This window comes from Xenopus laevis, chromosome 1L (assembly GCF_017654675.1).
Source record: "Xenopus laevis strain J_2021 chromosome 1L, Xenopus_laevis_v10.1, whole genome shotgun sequence".
Taxonomy (NCBI): domain Eukaryota; kingdom Metazoa; phylum Chordata; class Amphibia; order Anura; family Pipidae; genus Xenopus; species Xenopus laevis.
Window position 1 is genome coordinate 127399021 of NC_054371.1, and position 12133 is coordinate 127411153.

Below are 12133 nucleotides of genomic sequence, written 5' to 3' on the forward strand. Positions count from 1 at the left end.
TTGGCTTTTAGTGCAAGAGTGTTCACTACATTTTCTGGCTCCCCATGTACCTGTCCAAGAAAGTGGACAGGTAATAGAAGTGGTGGTTTTTGGTCACATGATAGATTGTTTGAAACGATAGTCATGCTGATAAAACAAATTTTACCATTTTTAAATGGGCAGTAAAACCTAAAACCACCTTTGCTAAATATGTGGACAATAAATAGGACTTGTGTTTTTTTTGTTTTGCCATCATTAATAGAAAACTTCTCTCCTGAACTCTCTCGCATTTCAGGAATACTTTTAGATCGCTCAGCCTGTGGACCGGCCAACCGTCCAAACATAAAATTCTTTATTTTGTATGCAGTTTAAAAGCTGTTTAGTCTAGATTTAAAAAACAATAGTTAAACAGCTGTGCACAACATTTAAAAATGAAGGAAGTTGCAAGTGATGTTTGATTTTACTCCCCCCTCCCACCCCATGTTATTGAGTGATGACCTGTTTCACTTTTCTTTATAACTCTTTTAGGTCAGAACAAGATTTCTGTATGTTGGTTAATCGGCTGAAATCAGAAATTGAGCAAAAAAACAACTTAATCGCAGAACTCACTGGAAAACAAAAACATATAGAGAACGGTTATATCACGATGGAGGAGGAGCTTGCTATTGTAAGATCTTAAAATTATTTTATCTTTTGAGTAGGAGGAAATAAAATGGAAAGATTAGTATGGTTGATCTCACAGGTGCCCATGATAATAAATCTGCTCTTCCGCAGGCGACTAATCTCCCGAAAATGCTTTCTCGCCAGCAATAATGTAAATCGCCATTGGGAAAACATATGCATCGCAGGGCGAAGTAGCCCAAAGATTCCTTGTCCTTGAAAGGCAGCTTCAGACAACTTTGTAAGACCAAAGCGATGCATATGTTTTCCTACCAGTGATTCCCACTATTGCCAGTGTGATAGCATTTACAAAATAAATCTCCATGTGTGCCATAGACCTAATGCTAAAATGATTATTTTTGTTTGTTTGTATCTGTTCCCCCAGCACCTATATATAGACAATTTCTTACAATAATCTACTTAATTTGGAGGGTTTTTTTCTTTATTTTTGTATAAAACTTGAAATGCCATTTAATGGCTCTTTATCTTCAATTAAAAGAACTAAAAACTATTTTATTTTACACAGCTTTTTCTATTATCTGCTTTGTAAACATGTACCCTATAGTCCAATTATAACTAGAATGGCTGCATAGCAGCTTATTTGTATGAACTATAGAAGTACATCAGTGTAAACACACTGTTTACCAACTCAGGGTAAAAACAACGGGACAGCTAGCTAACACATTTGCGAGCAAAGTTTACCCGACACATGAATACTGTGCCAGTCTGGTTGATTATCATTGAGGTATATGTAAGTAATTACCAGTTTAACACAGGTTAAGGAGTCAAAGGGGCATATTTATTATGCTGTGTAAAAAGCAGTGGGGTAATACACCACACATCCCCAGTCTTGGTAAGATTTTTACCTGTTTTCCTGTGACTTCCGCCAAAAGCAAGCAAGTAAAATGGCGGCAAAACAGCAGCAAATCTGGCGTTCACATGGCGTAAAATTGCACACTTTTACACAGCTCCTTACATCGGTTTTTTGATCAATTTTGTTTTACACAGCATAATAAATTTGCCCCAACAGTCCCATTAAACACAAACGTTTAACCATGCTAAGTCTGAAATTATAACATTAAAAAGGATAATAGTTATACTTAAAAAAAAAAAAAAGTCTTTTTATATTTGCTTTTGAAAATAACTATCATATATTTTTATGACATAGACCAAGAAACACTATTATTCTCTGGAGGAAATTCATAAAGACAACCTGAGAGAGTTGCAGTCAGTTGTCGACAACTTCATATCTTCACATCATGGTACATTAGGTTTGTTGAAAGTGTACAATGTCAGATATGTCTGTGTGTTTTACTGGAGTCTGTGGTGGGGTTTATGTAGTTCACCTTGCCTAACTTGACACATAATCTCCTGACTGAATTAGACCTGAAATTAGGCAGCTAATCTGATATGACATAAAGGGTTGCGTCTGAGATATGGATTTTAAAGTTGTGCCTTACGGTGAAGTGCTTGCTGGTAGGAGCAACGAGCCTGCTATGTAAATGTCATGCAAGTGGGCAAGCACATCCTTTACTTACGTAGGAGCACCTGTGGAAGCAAAGTAGGCACTTTTACAGGACATCATTGCACTGTGCTCTTTACTTTTTGTCATTGAAGCCCAACTGGAGAAAGTGCTATGTAAATGTCACCTTAATTGAGAGGAGCTCCAGCACATATCAGATAGTAAATACAGTAAATTATTTTGCTGTCATCAGCTCTGTTTCCTTAGAAGAAAGGTCAGAGAGTAACATGTTGCTCAGTCGCATTTGACCCCAGATGTGCTAAAATAATGGTATTTAGATTCTGTTAGCTGCTAAGCAAATGTTGGCTTTATAGACATTAGATTAATGTCACAAAGTGGGTTTTGTCTACTTCAACCAAAAAAGAAAAACGTGAATACTTCTGTTGAGAGGTCCATAAAACCAGCAGAATACCTAAATAGTGAAAGAGAATTCCAGCATCTTGTACATGCTGCCAAAACATTGCGCTCCCAACTAGACGAAAACCTTCTTTCATTAACAAAATTTGCTTAAAATCATGGGTGTTGTGGGTCCTACTCGGACATCTTCCATTTGCATACTAATCAAATATGTTTCCCGTAATATCCCTTTAATTTAAATATTTGGCTAACAAAACATCATAAACACATACCCTACTGAACTTGTTTACATTTTACAATTATTTTACATTCTCTGCAGAGGTTGGCAAAGAGAGAGTTAAACCTGCAGGCTTTTCAGTACTCCTTGAGACTCTGCAGCATATCTTGACAGATAATAGGAACCGGCTTGAAGACTTTTCTAACAAGGTAATACTTTTCGTCTTCATTAAGTTTTATTTTTGTGCCCCTCTATCTCCCCAGGCAATATATTTGCTCATGCTGTTTACCATGGTATTAGGCCTATGGCATTTGGTGTGCATTCTTCACTGCCTGTCATGGTACACATGGGGAAGATTTTAGCATGCATATGCCAAACTCTGCCTATATGTCCACTACCGGGAAGCTGCTATGCCTGTTGCTGTATTTCAAAACCAGGGGTGGACTGTATCATGTGCCTTTAGCCTTAGAGTATAAATACTTTGAGACTGCACATCAGACCATGTTTTGCTGTACAAGGTAAAAGGCAGAGAAGTGGAAGCAAAATATGGAGAATGGAGAGAACATATGAATTAAACATTTATTATGTAAACATTAAGCCCATTAGGGGATGTGTCTCACTAGACTAAAATTCGAAATTTGCTGCTTTTTTTATTTTTATCTTTTATTGACCACCACTATAATCATCTGATGGCAGCTGGGATTATTGTTTAGTGATAAGCACAACATTTCTTTTTTGCTGTACAGGAGCAGTGGGCAGCTCAATATTTTAGCTCCCATCATTCAATAATAAAGTCAGGTGATCCCAGTGGATTCATCCGGGGGAACAAAGGTCTCTGTGTTTTGTTTTAGGGCAAAGAGACCTGCCACAATTCATCTACAATGCAAGGCATGGATTTCGGCTAGTTTTTCCCACTTTGCACCCTAACTTGCAAGTAGTAATCGGCTCCTAATGTATTTACTGTGCATCCAACGTTACTTTCTCTTTACAGTACACTCTTATATTTTATCCTAACTAGCTTGAAGCAGCCAAATATGGCTATACACGGGTAACTGAAGAAATGAAGTCTGCAAAGGCAATGATACAGACACTGTGTGACAACCTTGAGGTATTATTAAGATAACAGCTTTGTCTTTTATTTGCTGGTTATGATAGGTTCCGTGTGTTCATTAGCATTTATACTTTAAATTTAAAAATAGCTGACTCATCTAGACTGAACAACTAGACATCATTATTACGTACGGTTAACTGAAGAAATTCCAAATTGCCATGGTACCACGCTCTGTAATACAAGCAAATGTTTCTATTTTGCATGGTTTCTATAGTGAGGTTACTGTTTATACAGTATGATTACTGACTTTTGAATGAATGCAAGATAATATTTTACTTAATGTTTTACTGTTTTCATGATAATTTGGGCACTAAGACCACAGCATTTTAAATACTCTTCCCTGTAGTAGAACTGGACGACCCAATATTATGTATTTTTATATACTGTAGTACAAAAATAAATGAGGTTAAGACACCCCAGTGTCAACCCAGTGCTTGTTTTTCTTCTGTTTGGTAGAAAACACAATGTGACCTGGAATCTGCCGAAAAGGAGTCCCATGTTCTGCACACAAGATGCACAGATCAAGAATGCCAAATAGCTGTTTTGCAGATGGACTTGGAGAAAGCCCAAAACGGATGGGAGGAAGCGAAACTAAGGGTTTTAAAGTGTGATCGTGAACTCCAAAATCTTGCCAAGGCTTATGAGAAGGATACAGAGGTATTATTATATGCTGATATTTTCTGTATTTTAGTAGCTACACTAGTATTTCAACATACTTTTTATATCTCTGTTACTAGAATAAGACTTCTTGAGATACACCAATTTTATGGACAGCCTAGTTCACGACATCTTCCACTTTTATCCATCTATATCTGTTACCACAGATTTTGTTTGATGCATTTTAGCAGTGTTTTTTTTTTTCTGGGGGGGGTTGCAGGGGAGTACACTGTTAGATGCTTTACACTTTGTTGGAGAATAATGCTTTTCTTTAAGGGTGACATAAGCTATGGTTACATCATGGTCAAGTACTCAACCCTGTCTGTTTTCAAATAAATCTAGCTATGAAAATCATTTAAGTATTTCTCTTGGATTTATCTGTGACTTCAGAAGCTGGCCCCACAAAGGAAGTCGTTTTTTTGTTTTTTTTTTGTCTTTTAAGATGACTTTCCTAGTACTAGTACTGATTCAGAAGGTGTCAGAACTGGTAGCTCTAGGTGTAAAATAGGGAATGCAGTATTATGAATGAGGTAGGCCTCATTTTCTATAAAAGTAAGGACACTTTCCTTCAGTATATTCAGACGGACAGAAGATGATAGAAGACATTTGCTTTCAATGTGCAAAGTGCAATTTTCATGGTCAGCATGGTGATTGTGTCACTTCCAGTGCATGCATTGAAAATGAAAATAGCTTTCAATTTGCTGGATGCAAATTTATAACAAAAATTGGCACAACCCACTGTGAGAACCCTGGAATTGCCACAATAGTCAGAGTGATAGCAGCACACAGATCTCCTAGAAACAATATGTGCACTTGCTCATGATTCTTTATCAGAGGCAGGACAGGCTCATGGGCACTCCGTAAACAATGCAGAAGTACATGCCTCCAGAAAGTCCCAGACCCTTTTTTGTGGGCCATACACAAAATTAAGTATCTAAGATTTGTTCTGAACCAAGGGAACATCCTTAAATTTGAAGCCTTAAAGCACAAAATTCAACTTTAACGCAAAGTGGGCATGGTAAAAAATAAAACCGTTAACTTGGCACATTGTTGTTTATATCTTTGCTTCTTCTGAAGGGGGCAAAAACACTACCTTGCCTAGGCCCCCCTCTCTGGGCATACTTGGACTTTTCTGTTAAGCGTGAAATGAGTTGTTCACCTTCCAAACACTTTTTTCTGTTCAGTTGTTTTCAGATTGTGACCAAGAAATAAAGACTTTTTTTCAATTACTTTCCATTTTTTTTATTTTTTACTGTTTTTTCAAAATCTAAGTTTAATGTTCCTATCTCTGGTTTCAGTTTCAGTCTGGCAGCTCAACAATTCAGGTGCAGATTCTGCAATGTTGCAATTTTGTAAGGTTAAGTTAATGCATTTTTCAGTAGCATTTTTGGAGTATTAGCAACTACTGTATCAATTCAACAGCTGTCTGTTCAGGGACTCTGCTCAGCAGGACCAAAGATAAGAAATGTATCAACTATGAACAGTTTACAGGGTTGGACATCCTCCCCTCCCAGAGCTGCTTTAGAAGGTGCAAAATGAAACTAAACACTTCAATATTTGAAAAACAGTCACACATAGAAAATAAAAAGTAATTGGAAAAAGTCTTTATTTCTGGTGAACTATCTGAAACCAACCGAACTGAAACAAGTGTTGGAAGGTGAACAACCCCTTTAAATGATTCAATTTCGATATCTTCATATGACTCCATTTAGACTCCACCTTATCAACCCTGCAGTGCCTGATGAATGCCTCCAATGTAAATACTCCCCATCAACTTTATTCACCTCGTCTGGCAGTGGAAGGGGATGATTAACACATCTGTATGTATACCTCCAGAGGTGTCCTTTGGGGAAAATTAGGTCCTTATGGCTACAAGATCACTTCCCTGAAGACATGTCCATAACCTCTAGTAGTATGACGGTAGTACCAGCTGACTCCCCTTTTCTGGGATCAACATACTTACCTACTGCCTTTGGGAAGCCCCCTGGATGTATCCCTGGGAATGCACTCAACATTGGACATAGCTTTTTTCTTAGATGACTTTTAGAGCATTCTGGTTTCTGAACCATTTTTTTTTTAGTTTTTTGGTCTCATTTATTATTAGTTCCGTTACCTTATTTGTGCAGTAGCATGACTCTTGATGTGTAACTCCTATTTCAGATTTAATACAATCTTTTTTTTTTTTTTTTTTTTTTTTTTTTTTTTCAATATTACACAGTAGAAATATAGCATATTTAAGGCATCAGATTAATAGGAAACTAGTTTGTGACCAGAAGTTGCATGGTTGCTATGCTTCAATACGTTGCCTTGCCTCCTCACAGAAAGGGTTTGACGAACTTCACTTTCAGATGTTACTAACTCCAAATAATATACTTATGTCGCGTTTGATATTTTCCTCAGTTTAGTAAATCTATACTAACTGTATTAGACTCTCATACCACTGTTTTTGTTTCTTGTATTTCGAAGGAAAAGTTAACATTCCTCCACAACTTGTACCAGCGTTTGGTTGCAGGCTGTGTCCTCATAAAAAAGCCCCAGAGCTTGTTGGATAAATTCTCCTGGGTGGAGCTTTGCACTGTACTGGAGGAGAATGTTGATTTCCTGATATCTGACTTGTGCCAATCTAATCAAAAGGTAATTTGACCCCTAAACCTATATACATCTCTGTAATAAATAAATACTAGTCACTGTACTGATAATATTGATAATACACAGGATATCTTTTATTTCGTCATGATACAGTTCTAATGATGAGAGCATGAACCGTACGTGTATGTACTGTATTTCTTTAATATCCAAAACTATAAAGCCAAACTTTCCTTGTTACTTTGCCAGTATTAGCTGCAAAGCTTCTCAGATCCCATGCACTGCAGGTGGAAAAACCTCTTTATAGCCGTTTAGTATAACAGAGCACTTACATGCTTATAATAAGCTCAGAACATATCACATAAACAATATGGAGGAATACACCAAATAGTTTTGTGCACTTATTAGCATGACTAGTGATTTAATTGTGATGACTTCCACAATTGTTGAATGATCTATAGATAAATTCCAAATATTTTTCTCTTTTCCTCCATGACATTCATTTCCTAATGCACGTAAAACCTAACATCTTTTTTATCAAATATAATTATACCAGAAGCTTTAAATGTTTAAGAAGCTGTGTTGGAACATTGTGCAAAATTCATCTCTTTGATTTTATATGATTTAATATTTGATTAAATATTTGTTGTTCAGTAATGTAACACAGACAAATGTTTTTCATGTTATGTTGCACTGTGCAGTTTGTCATGACCCCCCCCCCCACCACCACCACCACCACCCTCCTGAGCTGGCACATTAAAATTCCTGAACCAGAATGTAAGACCTATGAATATAATGTTGATTATTGCTCACTTAAGAAATTCTGATTCACGTCAAAAGAAATTGCTGTTGAGCATCTAGGACCAGCTTTAGGCAGTGCAGAATTATATCCCCAACAAAAGGTGTGGGCAACACTACCCCCAATGGGAGGGAGCTCCCGGTGTGAGCAGCCATGTCCGGTCACTCGCATGCGCATAATGAAAAGCTGCCCCAAATTGCTCATTATGCGCATGACATCACATGCATGTTATATGCATGTGAGTGACCCGACATGGCTACTCGCACCGGGAGCTCCCTCCCGCTGGGAGTAGCGTAGCGCTGGCGGGACATATAAAAAAAAAAACTACTGAAAACAGAATGCAGGCTCTATTAGCCTTTACCTTTGGTTGAGGGATAAAGTTTTTACCCAACAGGTGCCCTTTAAACACTAAATAAGCCCAATAGGCTAGTTTTGCTCCCAATAAGGATTAATTATATCTTAGTTTGGATTATTATTACAGAGAAAAAGGAAATCATTTTTAATAATGTGTATTATTTGGATAAAATTGAGACTATTGAAGACAGCCTTTCCATAATTCTGAGCTTTCTGAATAATGGGTTTCTGGATAACCAATCCCATACCTGTACTTCCTACTATCTATTTTGCTGCTTTTGCCAGAAGTCAAGAAAGTCCATGGCTTAATTTTGTAAAATTTTAAAGATTTACAATGTGATTACATTTTCATTGCAATGTTTAGCCAATCATTTTGTTTCTATTTGTAGAAATCAGCATATCTTGTTTGTTTCCTGGCTTTACAAGTATTGTAATTTAACCTATTCTGATCTAGAAGTCTGAGGAGGTTGTAAGATTGGGGCTTCTGTTTTCTTTAGAATAATCATTTTACATTGGTTTTCAAGTTGTTGCATATATGATGAAAACATTGTAATATTACATTCTATGTGGCGATGACTAGGTGTTCAGTCTAGAGGGTTTTTGTAAATCCAAGGCTGGAGTTATTAAGAACCTGCAACAGAACCATGAAGAATCCCTCAAAAAGCTGGCTGAGGAGATGAAAGCACAGGAAATCACTTGGCTAAAACAGCGGAGAGATTTGGAAGAACGTTCCACTAAACTCATTCAGGAGGCACGGGTAATTAATCAATTATGTATTATTGGCATATACTGATAAATTTAGTAATTTTCCTTTTGGAGGTATCATACCTGGTCATCAGAATAATCCTCAAACTCCGAAGATAAGGTTTATTGAAAAGGTGTAACAAAACGGCAGATTAGCAACATAACAATCAACAGCTCCAGACCAACGATTTTTTTCTTTTCATTATAACATACATTTTTATACCTTGAACAAAACATCATTAACATTTTTGATTACGCATGTTAACTTAAATCATTCTTATTGGTCATTTAATCATTTTTGTTTCTCATAATCTTATGTTATTGGATTTTATTATTAAGCATCATTTGTTACGAAGCAGACTTTTCTGCATTAGTTTGCCTAGCACATAACGTATTTTCTTATGATTTATTGCCTCTATACTTGTTACTAAATTCTGGGGACTTTCCATTTGCCAAGCAAAACAATTTCAGTTCCTATAACATTTTGTACACTAGCAAACAAGTAACTGTGCTTTCTGCAACAAGAATTTCTAAGATTAGCCTCTTAACAGCCAGCCTTGTCAGCTTGACCTGACTTTGAGGCCTACTATTTAGTTTTGACCATAACAATACATAATAAGTATAATACATATGTAATGTTACATGCATTAGAATCCCAGTTTTACATCCCCGGATTTTAAGGTTTCCTGGAATTTATGCCATTTTGTTGCAGTCTTATTCAGGCAAGCTGCATTTAGTTTTTGATAAAAATGTGTCACTTTTTATAATGGTTTTGTCCTAAAGTACAAGTACATCTAGTTTATTTCATGCTTAAATGGAAACTGTCATGGAAACATTTTTTTTCCAAAATGCATCAGTTAATAGTGCTGCTCCAGCAGAATTCTGCTCTAAAATCCATTTCTCAAAAGAGCAAACAGATTTTTCTTTTATATTTAATTTTAAAGTCTGACATCGGGCTAGATATATTGTCAGTTTGCCAGCTGCCCCCAGTCATGTGACCTGTGCTCTGATAAACTTCAGTGACTCTTTACTGCTGTACTGCAAGTTGGAGTGTTATCACACCCCCCCCCCCAGCAGCCCATCAGCAGAACAATGGGAAGGTAACCAGATAACAACTCCCTGACACAAGATAACAGTTGCCTGGTAGATCTAAGAACAGCACTCAATAGTAAAATCCAGGTCCCACTACGACACATTCAGTTGAGAAACAACAGCCTTCTGAAAGCAGTTCCATCCTAAAGTGCTCGCTCTTTCTGAAAGCACATGACCAGGCAAAATGACCTGAGATGGCTGCCTACACACCAATATTACAATTAAAAAAAATACACTTGCTGATTCATGAATGCAATTTTATATCGTATAGTGAATTATTTGCAGTGTAAACCGTGTAATTTAGAAATAAAAACGGCATCCTAAAAATCATGACCGAATACCTTTAAGAATGTGTTCATACCACAGACAGGATTTATTTAGGTGTCATTTCCATCAGCTTGAAACTAAGATCTGCTATATAAAATAATATTGCTTCACAGCTTAAAATAATTCTATGATTTATGCTTTCAGAAATTTAAGAGTATAGCAGAAAAATCCAAGGACAAAATTGCTGTATTTGAAAAAACAAAAGATCAAGTGGCTCTTGAAAATGTTCACATAAAAAATCTCCTGATTACCACTGAAAAGGACCATAAATCTCTTCTTGCAGCCTGTGCACTGCTGGCTGGTGCTTTATATCCTCTCTACAGCAGAACCTGTGTGCTGGCATCCCAGCGAGATTTCCTTCAGCATCAGACCACCAGCTGTGTAGAAGTCAGAAATGAAATCTGGACACTGATCCAAATCTTATCTAGGACCAAAGAGAAAAATCAGGGTAATACCAAGAAGCAATGCAAAGGCATCCTACTCTTTCGTAAAGCTGTGATCGCAGTGCTAACTGTGAACAGGCTTAATCGCCTTGGCAGATCCTGCAGTTCTCTTTTTACTTGGACTGATAATGCTTGGATGGGTACTGGAATCATGGTTTGTACAGGAGGAACACAGGTCATGCAGAGAAGGACATGTAAGTAGGCAACACCTACATATTTAAAAAATAAAAAAGGTAATTTTCCATGCACAGTAATAGATAAAAATGCAGTTTAATGAACAAAATAATACAAAATAGAAACCAGATGATAAATGTTTAGGGCAATGACACATGAATCAGGGATCATAACAAATTTCTATTCATTGATGGCAATGGAAAGATATTTGAGTATCCCTTTGTGTCCTGTGGTCCTTAAAGGAACAGTTCAGTGTAAAAATAAAAACTGGGTAAATAGGCTGTGCAAAACAAAAAATGTTGCCAATATAGTTAGTTAGCCAAAAATGTAATGTATAAAGGCTGGAGTGAGCAGATATAACAGAACAAGACACAACTCTCTAACTCTGGTTTAGTCAGTGACTTTAAGGGGGGGGCACATGTGACATAACTGTTCAGAGAGTTTGCAATTGATCCTCAGCATTCGGCTCAGATTCAAAAGCAACAGATATGACCCATGTGCCCCCGCTCAAGTCACTGACCAGGGTAACCAATCAGTGGAAACCAAGGGAGCTGAAAAGCAAGTCGTGTTCTAACTATTATGTTAGACATCCAGTCACCCCAGCCTTTATACATTACATTTTTGGCTAACTAACTATATTGAAATCTTTTTTTATTTTACGCAGCCTGTTTTTTTTTTTTTTTTATTATTATTTTTATACTGAACAATTCCTTTAATGTTTGTTGATATGCTGAAAAAAGTGATGTCCAAGGGTCTATCCCTGGTAAAACTCTGCGGAAAAAGACAGTGGGGTCCTGCACCACAGTGCTGTATTCTTGATTTTACATACCAAAAAATTATATAAATTTAAAAAGAACCTGTAGATTTTTTTTTTATTATTTTTATAAATAACCCCCCCAGTCGAAGTTCGAGTATATTCGAATTTAATAGAGTTTTAAAAAAACTCACATGAATTCGAAATTTGACCTCCCCGTGAAGTGGAGGATTTCATATTCTGCCAACAAGGTGCTCATTCGTAGATGATTTTCTACATTTATGATTTTGGTTTGTCATTTTTTTTTCTGTAAGATGAAGTTTACATTAATCTTTTTCTCACACAGTGATGGTTGTA

At 36.7% G+C, this 12133-nt stretch overlaps 1 protein-coding gene across 3 annotated transcripts in view; it reads left to right on the forward strand.

Annotated features, from left to right (window-relative positions):
• LOC108713715 (coiled-coil domain-containing protein 171) overlaps positions 1 to 12133 on the forward strand; it is a 32242-nt gene that overhangs the window by 7610 nt on the left and 12499 nt on the right. For 2 of the 3 annotated variants that reach the window (XM_018257235.2, XM_018257253.2), the window contains exons 8-15: positions 508 to 646; positions 1808 to 1910; positions 2838 to 2944; positions 3754 to 3843; positions 4303 to 4503; positions 6970 to 7137; positions 8823 to 8999; positions 10550 to 11042. In XM_018257235.2, coding sequence (XP_018112724.1) covers positions 508 to 646; positions 1808 to 1910; positions 2838 to 2944; positions 3754 to 3843; positions 4303 to 4503; positions 6970 to 7137; positions 8823 to 8999; positions 10550 to 11042 — 1478 coding nt within the window. The remainder of the gene's footprint in view (positions 1 to 507; positions 647 to 1807; positions 1911 to 2837; positions 2945 to 3753; positions 3844 to 4302; positions 4504 to 6969; positions 7138 to 8822; positions 9000 to 10549; positions 11043 to 12133) is intronic. The other variant, XM_018257244.2, reaches the window with a different exon arrangement.